The 17,500-nt window shown below is 43.7% G+C and overlaps 1 protein-coding gene across 1 annotated transcript in view; it reads left to right on the top strand.

Annotated features, from left to right (window-relative positions):
• LOC135558099 (low-density lipoprotein receptor-related protein 8-like) overlaps positions 1–17,500 on the top strand; it is a 148,476-nt gene that overhangs the window by 64,090 nt on the left and 66,886 nt on the right. The window contains exon 4 of the mRNA XM_064991847.1: positions 10,969–11,097. Coding sequence (XP_064847919.1) covers positions 10,969–11,097 — 129 coding nt within the window. The remainder of the gene's footprint in view (positions 1–10,968; positions 11,098–17,500) is intronic.

A 17,500-nucleotide genomic window follows, 5' to 3' on the forward strand; every position in this document is an offset into this window, starting at 1 on the left:
GCCAAATTGAGTCGAAGGCTTTTTTGAAATCAACAAAGCATGAGAAGACTTTGCCTTTATTTTGGTTTGGTTGGTTGTCAATTAGGGTGTGCAGGGTGAATACATGGTCTGTTGTACGGTAATTTAGTAAAAAACAATTTGACATTTGCTCAGTACATTGTTTTCATTGAGGACATGTGCGAGTCTCCTGTTAATGATAATGCAGAGGATTTTCCCAAGGTTGCTGTTGACGCATATTCCACGATAGTTATTGGGGTCAAATTTGTCTCCACTTTTGTGGATTGGGGTGATCAGTCCTTGGTTCCAAATATTGGGGAAGATGCCAGAGCTAAGGGTGATGTTAAAGAGTTTTAGTATAGCCAATTGGAATTTGTTGTCTGTATATTTGATCATTTCATTAAGGATACCATCAACACCACAGGCCTTTTTGGGTTGGAGAGTTTTTATTTTGTCATGTAACTTATTCAAGGTAATTGGAGAATCCAGTGGGTTCTGGTCGTCTTTAATAGTTGATTCTAAGATTTGTATTTGGTCCTGTATATGCTTTTGCTCTTTATTCCTTGATATAGAGCCAAAAAGATTGGAGAAGTGGTTTACCCATACATGTCCATTTTGAATAGATAATTCTTTATGTTGTTGTTTGTTTAGTGTTTTCCAATTTTCCCAGAAGTGGTTAGAGTCTATGGATACTTCAATTACATTGAGCTGATTTCTGACATTCTGTTCCTTCTTTTTCCGTAGTGTATTTCTGTATTGTTTTAGTGATTCACCATAGTGAAGGCAGAGACTCAGGTTTTCCGGGTCTCTATGTTTTTGGTTGGACATTTTTGCATTCTTCATCAAACCATTTGTCATTGTTGTTAATTTTCTTCGGTTTTCTATTTGAGATTTTTAGATTTGATAGGGAAGCTGAGAGGTCAAATCATTTACATTACATTTAAGTCATTTAGCAGACGCTCTTATCCAGAGCGACTTACAAATTGGTGAATTCACCTTCTGACATCCAGTGGAACAGCCACTTTACAATAGTGCATCTAAAACCAAATATACTGTTAAGATTTTCTACTGCCAAGTTTACACCTTCACTATTACAGTGGAACGTTTTACCCAGGAAATTGTCTAAAAGGGATTGAATTTGTTGTTGCCTAATTGTTTTTTGGTAGATTTCCAAATGGCATTCCTTCCATCTATAGCATTTCTTAATGTTACTCAGTTCCTTTGGCTTTGATGCCTCATGATTGAGTATTGCTCTGTTCAGGTAGACTGTGATTTTGCTGTGGTCTGATAGGGGTGTCAGTGGGCTGACTGTGAACGCTCTGAGAGACTCTGGGTTGAGGTCAGTGATAAAGTAGTCTACAGTACTACTGCCAAGAGATGAGCTTATAGGTGTACCTACCATAGGAGTCCCCTCGAAGCCTACCATTGACTATGTACATATCCAGCGTGCGACAGAGCTGCAGGAGTTGTGACCCGTTTTTGTTGGTTATGTTGTCATAGTTGTGTCTAGGGGGGCATATGGGGGAGGGACTGCTGTCACCTGCAGGTAGGTGTTTGTCCCCCTGTGTGCTGAGGGTGTCAGGTTCTTGTCCGGTTCTGGCATTTAGGTCACCACAGACTAGTACATGTCCCTGGGCCTGGAAATGATTGATTTCCCCCTCCAGGATGTGGAAGCTGTCTTCATTAAAGTATGGTAATTCTAGTGGGGGGATATAGGTAACACACAGGAGGACATTTTTCTCTGTTAAGATAATTTCCTTTTGATTTTCTAGCCAAATGTAAAATGTTCCTGTTTTGATTAATTTAATGGAGTGAGTTAGGTCTGCTCTATACCAAATTAGCATATCCCCTGAGTCCCTACCCTGCTTCACACCTGGTAGTTTGGTGGATGGGACTACCAGCTCTCTGTAACCTAGAGAGCAACCAGTGGGTCCGTCTCCTCTATACCAGGTTTCTTACAGGATGACAATGTCTGTATTACCGATGTCTTTGGTGAAGTCCAGGGTCCTGCTCTTAAGGCCAAAGGCAGATGACCTCAGGCCTTGGATATTCCAGGATGATATAGTGAAGGCTTTGTGTTCCATAAAGTGTCCAATGTTGTTGGTCGTGTGGTTTGGCCTCAGGCCAGTAAGTGTGAGCAGAGCCTGCTGAGCATCTGGTACATGCCATTGGCTTGGGCGAGTGTAAGAGTGGCCTGTTTGCCCGCTCACTGCCTGGGCATATGTGTGACTTCCATGTTGAGGCCCTCTTTGCGGGGGTGGGGTGCATGGGATGGGCAGGAGGGGCATAGGTCTGATCTGAGGAGGCCTAAATGGGGTCTCTCTCTCTCTCTCACTCTTGTCTCTCTGTCTCTCTGTCTCCCTGTCTCTGTCTCTATCTCCCTGTCTCTGACTCTCTCTCCCTGTCTCTCGCTCTCTGTCTCTCGCTCTCTGTCTCTCTCTCCCTGTCGTTACCTCTCTCTCTGTCTCCCTATCTCTCTCTCACTGTCTCTTGGCCTCTTTTCTCTGTCTCTCTCTCCTTGTCTCTCAGTCTCTCTCTCTCTCTCTCTCTCTCTATCTCTCTCTCTCTGTCTGTCTGTCTCTCTGTCTTTCTCTCTCTCGTTCTCTTTTCCTCTATATCTGTGTACACAGACAGAAAAGCCCTAGAAACGTGTCAGCCTAGATCATTGTAGTGTCTCATAATTACACACTGGGGTAGCGTTACACTGACACATGATAGATTAAGGCTGGGGTTTTGGCTGAGCGGGTTAGTTACTCAAAAGTACTGAAAAATAAATGGAGATTCACTTGAAATAGTTTTCCTAGCGATGTATAGTGGAATTACAGAGGATCAACAGATACCGTATACTCCCCGTCTTGTCTATTTATTACTGTAGAAATACTGATCTGTTCTCGTGTTCACTGTTCCAGAACATTAAAAAGGACTCCCATGTCAGAACAGTGAGGAGGACTCCCATGTCAGAACAGTGAGGAGGACTCCCATGTCAGAACAGTGAGGAGGACTCCCATGTCAGAACAGTGAGGAGGACTCCCATGTTAGAACAGCAGAATGGACTCCCATGTCAGAACAGTGAAGAGGACTCCCATGTCAGAACAGTGAGGAGGACTCCCATGTCAGAACAGTGAGGAGGACTCCCATGTCAGAACAGTGAGGAGGACTCCCATGTCAGAACAGTGAGGAGGACTCCCATGTCAGAACAGTGAGGAGGACTCCCATGTCAGAACAGTGAGGAGGACTCCCATGTCAGAACAGTGAGGAGGACTCCCATGTCAGAACAGTGAGGAGGACTCCCATGTTAGAACAGTGAGGAGGACTCCCATGTCAGAACAGTGAGGAGGACTCCCATGTCAGAACAGTGAGGAGGACTCCCATGTCAGAACAGTGAGGAGGACTCCCATGTCAGAACAGTGAGGAGGACTCCCATGTCAGAACAGTGAGGAGGACTCCCATGTCAGAACAGTGAGGAGGACTCCCATGTCAGAACAGTGAGGAGGACTCCCATGTCAGAACAGTGAGGAGGACTCCCATGTCAGAACAGTGAGGAGGACTCCCATGTCAGAACAGTGAGGAGGACTCCCATGTCAGAACAGTGAGGAGGACTCCCATGTTAGAACAGCAGAAAGGACTCCCATGTCAGAACAGTGAGGAGGACTCCCATGTCAGAACAGTGAGGAGGACTCCCATGTCAGAACAGTGAGGAGGACTCCCATGTCAGAACAGTGAGGAGGACTCCCATGTCAGAACAGTGAGGAGGACTCCCATGTCAGAACAGTGAGGAGGACTCCCATGTCAGAACAGTGAGGAGGACTCCCATGTCAGAACAGTGAGGAGGACTCCCATGTCAGAACAGTGAGGAGGACTCCCATGTCAGAACAGTGAGGAGGACTCCCATGTCAGAACAGTGAGGAGGACTCCCATGTCAGAACAGTGAGGAGGACTCCCATGTTAGAACAGCAGAATGGACTCCCATGTCAGAACAGTGAAGAGGACTCCCATGTCAGAACAGTGAGGAGGACTCCCATGTCAGAACAGTGAGGAGGACTCCCATGTCAGAACAGTGAAGAGGACTCCCATGTCAGAACAGTGAGGAGGACTCCCATGTCAGAACAGTGAGGAGGACTCCCATGTCAGAACAGCAGAATGGACTCCCATGTCAGAACAGTGAGGAGGACTCCCATGTTAGAACAGTGAGGAGGACTCCCATGTCAGAACAGTGAGGAGGACTCCCATGTTAGAACAGTGAGGAGGACTCCCATGTTAGAACAGCAGAATGGACTCCCATTTCTCTTCAGATCTCTTTTCAGTCCACATCCAGGAAGTTCAGCTTTACAGCCTGATTTGAAATTTAACCTTTAACCTGACCTTTACATTACTATCACAGAATCTATAACATTTCAGTTTTACAGACAGGATGAATCACCATTGGCTAAAGGGTGTAACTTGTATTCCCCTTCGAGCTCGGTTCAAGATGACTGTTGGCAGTTCTTGAATTGGGCCTGAAAAACAGGGTGAGACCTTTGGACAGGGCCGAGTACAGATTACACAGATTACACAGAGTACACAGATTACACAGAGTACACAGATTACACAGAGTACACAGATTACACAGAGTACACAGATTACACAGAGTACACAGATTACACAGAGTACACAGAGTACACAGAGTACAGAGTACACAGAGTACAGAGTACACAGAGTACAGAGTACACAGAGTACAGAGTACACAGAGTACAGAGTACAGGCACCTCAAATTTTCTACTGGAGTACTTGCACCTCTTACAGAATATTAATTCTCAAATATGAACACTGGTACTGTAACATTGTAATGAGTCCCGGCACATACAATTAGTGCCTTTTTTAATTCTACTTCAAGCACCGACTGTTGGTAATATCCATCATTGCTTGATTTTTTTTATTTTTTTATTTTTTTTATTTATCCTTTGTTTAACTAGGCAAGTCAGTTAAGAACAAATTCTTATTTTCATATGATGTGACACATGCAGCAGACATTTTAGAGTGACAGCTCTCTGTGCAGCTACAGGAGAGATAGCAAACAGTATAAGCTTCGGTGCAGCTTTCCCGAAAGAAGCCTTTGATACCTAAATATACACATACTCTCTGTTGATAGACATCTGATTTAATATAACCATTTTGGTCCATTTTAGATGTTGAATGACATAACCACAGAGGATTATGGATAGTTGTATGAGGAGGAGGAGAGGGGGTTAATGAAAACAGCCTCAGACAGTTGTCTCTTTGTAGATATTGAGCTTCAACCCTATCGAGATGTTTAAATATATCTATGATAATATATCCCATTTAGCAGACGCTTTTGTCCAAAGCGACTTACAAGTCGGCTGGGGCCACTACTTTTACATATGGGTGGTCCCAGCGGGAATCGAACCCACGACGCTTGGCGTTGCAAGCGCCATGCTCTACCGACTGAGCCACACAGGACCCTGGTGTTTCACTGTTAGAGGTAATGAGTAATGAGAATGAGTCTACTGGCTGAATAACGGAGAGGATTTTAGTTATGCAAAGAAGTGTATTTCATTGTGTGTGTGTGTGTGAGTGTGTGTGTGTGTGTGTGTGTGTGTGTGTGTGCGTGTGTGTATGAGTAGGAAACGTTGCAGGCTGATACTGTAGCTTAGCTAGCGTTCCTGTACCTGAGCCATAATTCACAGAGAGGGACGTGGCTACGCTAGCCCAGCTTAATGAAGCAGTAAATCCACCCGTGACTTAGTGTGCGTGTCGTTTGAGCGTTTGGTGCCATTTCTTCTGCTCAGCTGCCTGGGCCAAGTTACTCTCTCAACCTCCCTACCACCAGGCAGTACGACCCATTGACTGACTCTCTGGCTGCCTTGTAGGGCTGTAGTGTAGACCTGGGTTCAAATAGTATTTGTTTTCCCCCCAATACTTTTAAGTGCTTGAGTGAGCCTCCCTGAGCGCCAAATGGTCCAGGGTTTGCACTTTTGGAACTATTCTATTAGCTCCATTGCACCAGGCAAACTCAATCAAGCACAGCGAAAGTGTTTAAGGGAAAACACAAATACTATTTTGAACCCAGCTCTGGTTACAATTTCCTTTTTTTTAATGGTGAGACGTAATGGACAAAACGGCAACAAGACAAAAGGTCAAACATACGATCCATCTACACCAGCGTTTCCCAAACGTCGTCCTCGGTGACCCCAAGGGGGTGCACGTTTTGTTGTTGTTGTTGTTGTCCCTAGCAGTACACAGCTGATTCAAATAATCAACTAATCATCAAGCTTTGCTTATTTGAATCAGCTGTGTAGTGTTAGGGGTAATAAACCAAAACGTGCACCCCTTGGGGTCACCGAGGACGGAGTTTGGGAAACACTGGGGTAGAAGAAACTGCACAATCACATAAGTCAGCATGTGATGTATCAATATATCACATAAGACAGCAGTGATGTGTCAATATATCACAGAAGACCGTGAAAGGAGAGATATCTACGGGTCAGAATGCTTTGAAATACACACCGTACTGTACAGGTAACTGCCAAAATAAAGGAAACACCAACATGTAGTGTCTCAAGGTGTTGGGCCACCAGGAGCCAGCAGAACAGCTTCAATCCACCCTGGCATAGATTCTACAAGTGTCTGGAACTCTATTGGAGGGATGCGACACCTTTGTTCCACATGAAATTCCATCATTTGGCGTTATTGATGGTGGTGGAAAACACTGTCTCAGGCATCGCTCCAGAATCTCCCAGAAGTGTTCAATTGGGTTGAGATCTGGTGACTGAGACGGCCATGGCATATGCTTAACATTATTGTCATGCTCTTCAAACCATTCAGTGACCACTCCTGCCCTGTGGACGGGGGCATTGTCATACTATGGGACATAACCATGGTAACCAAAATAATGGCCTGCCAAGCATTCTTATACATGACCCGAAGCATGATGGGATGCAAAATGCTTAATTAACTCACTACACCTGTGTGGAAGCACTTGCTTTCAATAAAGTTTATATTGCTCATTTATTTCAAGTGTTTCCATTCTTTTGGCAGTTACCTGCACTTACAGGTGAAGCCATACAGATCAAAACAAGGAACTCACATCATAGAAACTCACATCATAGAAACTCACATCATAGAAACTCACATCAAAAAACTTCAAAACACATCAAAACACATCGAAACTTCAGTGTCAGTGAGCCAACTATTGTACTACAAATGTCGTAATCCCTGTTAGTTCCTGTGTCATAAAAGTCGAGATGTTGAGTCTTTCTTTTGTCACTCCACCGGTAAACAACTGCGACATTTCGCTCTGCCTCTGACAAATTGGCTTTTATTTGGCCTTTTGGGCCCCCTTCTCGAACAAAACACATTAGCCACAACGATAGCGACAGCTTGTGGAAGTCACAAGTTAGCATAATCAAATCAATCACTACGTTGTCTTAGTGTCGAGCGACTTGAGCACACGGTTGGTATTTGACTCCCTTGTTAGCGGCGGAGGGGGATTAAGTGTGGAGTTAATGAAAGGGCCATCGGTTAGAGGATAGGATAGCAATTTTCACACTTTTTCTCTCTCCCTCACTCTTTCTACCTCTCTCTCTCGTTCGCTCTCTTGCTCTCTCCCTCTTTCTCTCTCTTTCTCTCTCTCTCCCTCTTTCGCTCTCCCTTTCTTTCTCTTGCTCTCCCTCTTTCTCTCTCTTCACCACTGTTGTGGTTAGTGAGCTGGGTTCTCTTCACCACTGTTGTGGTTAGTGAGCTGGGTTCTCTCCACTGTTGTGGTTAGTGAACTGGGTTCTCTTCACTGTTGTGGTTAGTGAGCTGGGTTCTCTTCACTGTTGTGATTAGTGAACTGGGTTCTCTTCACTGTTGTGGTTAGTGAACTGGGTTCTCTTCACTGTTGTGGTTAGTGAACTGGGTTCTCTTCACTGTTGTGGTTAGTGAACTGGGTTCTCTTCACTGTTGTGGTTAATGAACTGGGTTCTCTTCACCACTGTTGTGGTTAATGAACTGGGTTCTCTTCACCACTGTTGTGGTTAATGAACTGGGTTCTCTTCACCACTGTTGTGGTTAATGAACTGGGTTCTCTTTACTGTTGTGGTGAGTGAGCTGGGTTCTCTTTACTGCTGTGGTTAGTGAGCTGGGTTCTCTTCACCACTGCTGTGGTTAGTTAGCTGGGTTCTCTCCACTGTTGTGGTTATTGAGCTGGGTTCTCTTCACCACTGTTGTGGTTATTGAGCAGGGTTCTCTTCACCACTGTTGTGGTTAGTGAGCTTGGTTCTCTTCACCACTGTTGTGGTTAGTGAGCTGGGTTCTCTTCACCACTGTTGTGGTTAGTGAGCTGGGTTCTCTTCACCACTGTTGTGGTTAGTGAGCTGGGTTCTCTTCACCACTGTTGTGGTTAGTGAGCTGGGTTCTCTCCACTGTTGTGGTTAGTGAACTGGGTTCTCTTCACTGTTGTGGTTAGTGAACTGGGTTCTCTTCACTGTTGTGGTTAGTGAACTGGGTTCCCTTCACTGTTGTGGTTAGTGAACTGGGTTCTCTTCACCACTGTTGTGGTTAGTGAGCTGGGTTCTCTTCACCACTGTTGTGGTTTGTGAGCTGGGTTCTCTTTACTGTTGTGGTTAGTGAGCTGGGTTCTCTTTACTGTTGTGGTTAGTGAGCTGGGTTCTCTTCACCACTGCTGTGGTTAGTTAGCTGGGTTCTCTTTACTGCTGTGGTTAGTGAGCTGGGTTCTCTTCACCACTGCTGTGGTTAGTTAGCTGGGTTCTCTTTACTGTTGTGGTTAGTGAGCTGGGTTCTCTTCACTGTTGTGGTTAGTGAGCTGGGTTCTCTTCACCACTGTTGTGGTTAGTGAACTGGGTTCTCTCCGAATAAGATGTTGTTCTCTACTGCCAACTGGTACATCTGCTGTGTTGTTCCTGTCTTGTCTGTTCAGGGTTGAGAGAACAACATCTTTATTTAATTTAACCTTTATTTAACTAGAGAAGTCAGTTAAGACAAACATTATTATTTACAATGAGTACCTCCATAAGGCAAAAGGACGGGGGCTGGGATTAATAAATAATAGATATATACAGTGGGGAGAACAAGTATTTCATACACTGCCCATTTTGCAGGTTTTCCTACTTACAAAGCATGTAGAGGGCTGTAATGTTTATCATAGGTACACTTCAACTGTGAGAGACAGAATCTAAAACAAACATCCAGAAATTCACATTGTATGCTTTTTAAGTCATTACTTTGCATTTTATTGCATGACATAAGTATTTGATACATCAGAAAAGCAGAACTTAATATTTGGTACAGAATCCTTTGTTTGCAATTACAGAGATCATACGTTTCCTGTAGTTCATGACCAGGTTTGCACACACTGCAGCAGGGATTTTGGCCCACTCCTCCATACAGACCTTCTCCAGATCCTTCAGGTTTCGGGGCTGTCGCTGGGCAATGCGGACTTTCAGCTCCCTCCAAAGATTTTCTATTGGGTTCAGGTCTGGAGACTGGCTAGGCCACTCCAGGACCTTGAGATGCTTCTTACGGAGCCACTCCTTAGTTGCCCTGGCTGTGTGTTTCGGGTCATTGTCATGCTGGAAGACCCAGCCACAACCCATCTTCAATGCTCTTACTGAGGGTAGGTTGTTGGCCAAGATCTCGCAATACATGGCCCCATCCATCCTCTCCTCAATACGGTGCAGTCGTCCTGTCCCCTTTGCAGAAAAGCATCCCCAAAGAATGATGTTTCCACCTCCATGCTTCACAGTTGGGATGGTGTTCTTGGGGTTGTACTCATCCTTCTTCCTCCAAACACGGCGAGTGGAGTTTAGATCAAAAAGCTCTATTTTTGTCTCATCAGACCACATGACCTTCTCCCATTCCTCCTCTGGATCATCCAGATGGTCATTGGCAAACTTCGGACGGGCCTGGAAATGCGCTGGCTTGAGCAGGGGGACCTTGCGTGCGCTGCAGGATTTTAATCCATGACAGCGGAGTGTGTTACTAGTGGTTTTCTTTGAGACTGTGGTCCCAGCTCTCTTCAGGTCATTGACCAGGTCCTGCCGTGTCGTTCTGGGCTGATCCCTCACCGTCCTCATGATCATTGATGCCCCACGAGGTGAGATCTTGCACGGAGCCCCAGACCGAGGGTGATTGACCGTCATCTTGAACTTCTTCCATTTTCTATTAATTGCGCCAACAGTTGTTGCCTTCTGACCAAGCTGCTTGCCTATTGTCCTGTAGCCCATGACAGCCTTGTGCAGGTCAGCTCTCCTTACACAGCTCTCTGGTCTGGGCCATTGTGGAGAGGTTGGAGTCTGTTTGATTGAGTTTGTGGACAGGTGTATTTTATACAGGTAACGAGTTCAAATAGGTGCAGTTAATACAGGTAATGAGTGGAGAACATGAGGGCTTCTTAAAGAAAAACTAACAGGTCTGTGAGAGACGGAATTCTTACTGGTTGGTAGGTGATCAAATACTTATGTCATGCAATAAAATGCAAATGAATTACTTAAAAATCATGCAATGTGATTTTCTGGATTTTTGTTTTAGATTCCGTCTCTCACAGTTGAAGTGTACCTATGATAAAAAATTACAGACCTCTGTAAGTAGGGAAAACCTGCAAAATCGACAGTGTATCAAATACTTGTTCTCCCCACTGTATATAGGTTAAAACACACATCACGACAAAAGACCCTTCTATACACACTAGTCTGTTAGACCCTAAACCCTTCTATACACCCTAGTCTGTTAGACCCTGAACTCTTCTATACACCCTAGTCTGTTAGACCCTAAACCCTTCTATACACTCTAGTCTGTTAGACCCTAAATCCTTCTATAAACCATAGTCAATAGACCCTAAACCCTTCCTACCTACCCCTAACCCACCTACCCCTCTCAGATCTGCCAAGTGGAGTGAGTGAGGGCAGCAGAGAAGGGTACAACGTGTTGGAATGGAACATAGCCTAAAAAATAATCTCCCTTTCTCCCCTCCAGGCAAGCAGACGTGTCCTTCGGAGAAGTTTGACTGCGGCGGCTCCACCAACAAGTGTGTCTCGTTGTCGTGGCGATGCGATGGCGAGCGGGACTGCGAGAACGGGGCGGACGAGGAGGATTGCGCCGCCGGTGAGTGTGATGGAAAGCTGTCAATCAAACACCATAGAAACCACCCATTGGCTGAGACAGGTGTCCTTAATTTGTGGATGGGCAATAGTCCCGCCCACTGACTGCACTAGATTTTAACTGGACACTATGGTGAGAAAAGAAGGGGTGTGTTTCTTCTCAGTGACCTTTAACCCTTGAACCACTAAGCTGTAGTAGTACCACTGTTTGTGTCAGTCTTTTGCCTCCTTTTGTATTCACACCCTTTACGAATGGCACCGGCTGTTACCCTAGTCGTAGCATTGTGTTTGAACACACGTCCCAGGTTAGGATTTTACGGAGCTTTTGAATGAGCCCACGACCGTGTGACGTGCCGTGAGTGTGCGGGGTCAAAGGAACCAATAGAATGGATTCTTTTGATCACAGTTCCCCGTTTCCTCCATTACGGGGCATTTTGGGGGTTCTTTTCTCCGTTTGATTGATCTTCTGACGACGGAGGACACAACGGCTCCCAAATTACACCCTATTGCCTAGTGCACTACTTTTGGCCAGAGCCTGTCTAAAGTAGTGCACCATATAGGGAATAGGGTGCCGTTTGAGACTCCAATGAATAAAGGGCCAATGAATAAGTCAGCTCTGCTAAGAAAATACATTGACTTTGATGCCAAATCAAAGGTTGCAAATTCAATATCAAATGTAAGAATCAGTGTAGATTTTGCCCTTGGTGGCCGCCGGAACCTTTGGTGTCTACCATGACTTATCGCAACCATAGCGATAGCAAGAGTCTCCACAACTCAACCCAATCCAGCCTTGCATGATGCAAGCATCAATCCATCAACCATGGGTGATGGCGTAACCCTCCCCTCTACCCAATCACGCGTCACTGTGGTTCCTCCCTGCACACTCTCTCACACACACACACACACACACACACACTGCGCCGTGACTACACTCCTGCCCTACTTTACAAGGCAACGTGAAAGACTCAGCTTCTCTTTTTCTCTCCCTCCCTCCTCTCTCCCTCCCTCGTCTCTCCCTCCCTCGTCTCTCCCTCCCTCCTCTCTCCCTCCCTCGTCTCTCCCTCCCTCGTCTCTCCCTCCCTCCTCTCTCCCTCCCTCGTCTCTCCCTCCCTCGTCTCTCCCTCCCTCCTCTCTCCCTCCCTCGTCTCTCCCTCCCTCGTCTCTCCCTCCCTCGTCTCTCCCTCCCTCCTCTCTCTCTCCCTCCCTCCTCTCTCCCTCCCTCGTCTCTCCCTCCCTCGTCTCTCCCTCCCTCCTCTCTCCCTCCCTCGTCAATCCCGCACGTCGGGAGAAATTGATTGTAGTGACAGTACCGCAGGAGACTGGATGATTGGAGCTCCACCGTGGCGCAGGAAGCTTCACTGGGAGAAATCCTGTCTTATTTCCCTCAGATGGGGGGTAAAGAGCAGAGAGAAAAAGATGCTGTATGTTTTCCTACTATCATTTGAGTCCCAGAGTTTGTTTCTGTGTGGCTTCATTTCACTTCTTCACCGCAATCGCTCAATTTGTTTTTCCTCAGAAAGCCCACGGTCCTTTTTCCACCGTGCCTATTGGAAATCAAAAACAACTATTTTCTCCTCCCAGATATGGTCTGTGAGCCTGCATTTACTACAGCGCTGCAGAGCTAAGAGACAATTACAAAAAAAAACTCTTAAAACCAGGCCTGGGTTCGAATACTATTAGAAATCTTTCCATTTTGAAATGATTTTTAGTGTTTTCTTTCTTCTTCTTTTTTTACGTCTAATCTAGTGGTCTCATTGCGCCAGGTAAACTCAATCATGCTCAGCTTAAGTTTTTTTTAAAATTATTATTTGAAATAGTATTTAAAGTGTTTTTGAACCAAGGTGTAAAAGACATCTATGCCACTCTGCCCATGGCAGGGTAGCCTAGTGGTTAGAGCGTTGGACTAGCAACCGGAAGGTTGCGAGTTCAAACCCCCGAGCTGACAAGGTACAGAGCTGTCATTCTGCCCCTGAACTGGCAGCTAACCCACTGTTCCCAGGCCGTCATTGAAAATAAGAATTTGTTCTTAACTGACTTGCCTGGTTAAATAAAGGTAAAATAAAATAAATAAATAACACTCCTATGGTTAAATGAGCTGAAGTCTGAATCAAAGTGGCAAAGATCTAATGCCTTAAAATAATAGAAATGCAACATGCAACGATTTCTAAGATTTTACTGAGTTACAGTTCATTTAAGGACATCAGTCAGTTGAAATGAATAAATGAGGCCCTAATCTATGGATTTCACATGACTGGGAATACAGATATGCATCTGTTGGTCACAGATACCTTAATGAACTGTAGTGGCATGGCTTTGAAAACAGTCAGTATCTGGTGTGATCACCATTTGCCTCATGTAGCACGATACATCTCCTTCACATCGAGTTGATCAGGCTGTTGATTGTGGCCTGTGGAATGTTGTCCCACTCCTCTTCAATGGCTGTGTGAAGTTGCTAGATATTGGCGGGAACTGAAACACGCTGTCGAACACATCGATCCAGAGCATCCCAAACATGCTCAATGGGTGACATGTCTGGTGAGTTTGCAGGCCATGGAAGAACTGGGACATTTTCAGATCGTTGCGACATGGGGCAGAGCATTATCATGCTGAAACCTGAGGTGATGGCGACGGATGAAAAACACGACAATGGGCCTCAGGATCTCATCATGGTATCTCTGTGCATTCAAATTGACATCGATAAAATGCAATTGTGTTCGTTTTCCTGTAGCTTATGCCTGCCCATACCATAAACCCACCAGGGGGCACTCTGTTCACAACGTTGACATCAGCAAACCGCTCGCCCACGCGACTTCATACACGTGGTCTGTGGTTGTGAGGCTAGTTGGACGTACTGCCAAATGCTCTAAAATAACATTGGAGGTGGATTATGGTAGAGAAATGAACATTCAATGCAAAACTTCAGACATCTTTGGCATTGTGTTGTGTGACAAAACTGCACAATTTACAGTGGCATTTAATTGTCCCCAGCACAAGGTGCACCTGTGTAATGCTCATGCAGTGGATGGATTATCTTGGCAATGGAGAAATGTTCACTGAAAGGGATGTAAAAACAATTGTGTGCAAAATTTGTGAGAAATAAGCTTTTTGTGCATTTTTGGGATATTTTATTTCAGCTTGTGACACATTAGACAAACACTTTACATGTTGTGTTTATATTTTTGCTCAGTGTAGCTTGTCAGGTTTTTCAGCCGTAGTTAGCCCGGGTTCATAGAGAGTCTCTCCATCCCGTCAGTCTGGGTCCATAGAGAGTCTCTCTATCCCGTCAGTCTGGGTCCATAGAGAGCCTCTCCATCCCGTCAGTCTGGGTCCATAGAGAGCCTCTCCATCCCGTCAGTCTGGGTCCATAGAGAGTCTCTCCATCCCGTCAGTCTGGGTTCATAGAGAGCCTCTCCATCCCGTCGGTCTGGGTCCATAGAGAGCCTCTCTATCCTGTCAGTCTGGGTCCATAGAGAGCCTCTCTATCCCGTCAGTCTGGGTCCATAGAGAGTCTCTCTATCCCATCGGTCTGGGTCCATAGAGAGCCTCTCCATCCCGTCGGTCTGGGTCCATAGAGAGCCTCTCCATCCCGTCAGTCTGGGTCCATAGAGAGCCTCTCCATCCCGTCGGTCTGGGTCCATAGAGAGCCTCTCTATCCTGCACTAATCCCTTTCTCATTCTGATTTCTCCATTGACCCCGTCAAACTGCCTCTCCTGGTGAGTCCAGGCCAGGGCCCCTGGCATTCATACTAGGAAGTTCCCTAGAGCTAAAACACTGCTGGGCTTGTAAAGTATATAGTAAGTCATCCATATTAGGAAGTCCCCTAGAGCTGAAACACTGCTGGGCTTGTAGAGTATATAGTAAGGCATCCATATTAGGAAGTCCCCTAGAGCTGAAACACTGCTGGGCTTGTAGAGTATATAGTAAGTCATCCATATTAGAAAGTCCCCTAGAGCTGAAACACTGCTGGGCTTGTAGAGCATATAGTAAGGCATCCATATTAGGAAGTCCCCTAGAGCTGAAACACTGCTGGGCTTGTAGAGTATATAGTAAGGCATCCATATTAGGAAGTCCCCTAGAGCTGAAACACTGCTGGGCTTGTAGAGTATATAGTAAGTCATCCATATTAGAAAGTCCCCTAGAGCTGAAACACTGCTGGGCTTGTAGAGCATATAGTAAGGCATCCATATTAGGAAGTCCCCTAGAGCTGAAACACTGCTGGGCTTGTAGAGCATATAGTAAGGCATCCATATTAGAAAGTCCCCTAGAGCTGAAACACTGCTGGGCTTGTAGAGCATATAGTAAGGCATCCATATTAGGAAGTGAACTACTGTTGCTGTGACACAACTCCCGCATCCCAAACAAAAGTCCCTCTGTCATTACAGTCCAATTTTTGAGGTGACTTCAGAATATGGATGCTGTAATGTTTGGATTGGGAGTTATGTTGGTCGGGTTACCTAATGCTAGATCTGATATTTAAGAATGTTTTTACCGTGACTGCAGTGGTATAATACTATAGTGTAATACTGTAGTATAATACTGTAGTATAATACTGTAGTCTAATACTATAGTATAATACTGTAGTATAATACTATAGTATAATACTGAAGTATAATACTGTAGTGTAATACTATAGTATAATACTGTAGTATAATACTATAGTATAATACTATAGTATAATACTGTAGTGTAATACTGTAGTATAATACTGTAGTGTAATACTATAGTATAATAATGTAGTGTAATACTGTAGTATAATACTGTAGTCTAATACTGTAGTCTAATACTGTAGTGTAATACTGTAGTGTAATACTATAGTATAATACTGTAGTGTAATACTATAGTCTAATACTGTAGTATAATACTGAAGTATAATACTGTAGTGTAATACTGTAGTCTAATACTATAGTCTAATACTGTGGTATAATACTGTGGTATAATACTGTAGTATAATACTGTAGTATAATACTGTAGTATAATACTGTAGTGTAATACTGTAGTGTAATACTGTAGTATAATACTGTAGTATAATACTGTAGTCTAATACTATAGTATAATACTGTAGTATAATACTATAGTATAATACTGAAGTATAATACTGTAGTGTAATACTGTAGTATAATACTGTAGTGTAATACTATAGTATAATACTGTGGTATAATACTGTGGTATAATACTGTAGTATAATACTGTAGTCTAATACTATAGTATAATACTGTAGTATAATACTATAGTATAATACTGTAGTAAAATACTGTAGTCTAATACTATAGTATAATACTATAGTATAATACTGTGGTATAATACTGTAGTGTAATACTGTAGTGTAATACTGTAGTGTAATACTGTAGTGTAATACTGTAGTGTAATACTGTAGTGTAATACTGTAGTGTAATACTGTAGTGTAATACTGTAGTGTAATACTGTAGTATAATACTGTGGTATAATACTGTAGTGTAATACTGTAGTATAATACTGTAGTATAATACTGTAGTATAATACTGTAGTGTAATACTGTAGTGTAATACTGTAGTATAATACTGTAGTATAATACTGTAGTATAATACTGTAGTGTAATACTGTGGTATAATACTGTGGTATAATACTGTAGTGTAATACTGTAGTATAATACTATAGTATAATACTGTAGTGTAATACTGTAGTGTAATACTGTGGTATAATACTGTGGTGTAATACTGTAGTGTAATACTGTAGTGTAATACTGTAGTATAATACTGTAGTATAATACTGTGGTATAATACTGTGGTATAATACTGTGGTATAATACTGTGGTATAATACTGTAGTGTAATACTGTGGTATAATACTGTAGTGTAATACTGTGGTATAATACTGTGGTATAATACTGTGGTATAATACTGTGGTATAATACTGTGGTATAATACTGTGGTATAATACTGTAGTATGATACTGTGGTATAATACTATAGTATAATACTGTAGTATGATACCGTGCTTCTACATCTGCATTGCTTGTTGTTTTGGGGTTTTAGGCTGGGTTTCTGTACAGCACTTTGAGATATCAGCTGATGTAAGAATGGCTATATAAATCCATTTGATTTGATTTAGTACCCTGAATTCTCCTGAACAATTGACCAAATCTGAAGAAAAACTGACAGATATCCCACTTAAAGCAGACAGATATCCCACTTAAAGCTGACAGATATCCCACTTAAAGCATATAGATATCCCACTTAAAGCTGACAGATACCCCACTTAAAGCAGACAGATATCCCACTTAAAGCAGACAGATATCCCACTTAAAGCTGACAGATATCCCACTTAAAGCTGACAGATATCCCACTTAAAGCTGACAGATATCCCACTTAAAGCTGACAGATATCCCACTTAATGCAGACAGATATCCCACTTAAAGCAGACAGATATCCC

Source organism: Oncorhynchus masou, chromosome 17, assembly GCF_036934945.1.
Source record: "Oncorhynchus masou masou isolate Uvic2021 chromosome 17, UVic_Omas_1.1, whole genome shotgun sequence".
NCBI classification, from domain to species: Eukaryota; Metazoa; Chordata; class Actinopteri; order Salmoniformes; family Salmonidae; genus Oncorhynchus; species Oncorhynchus masou.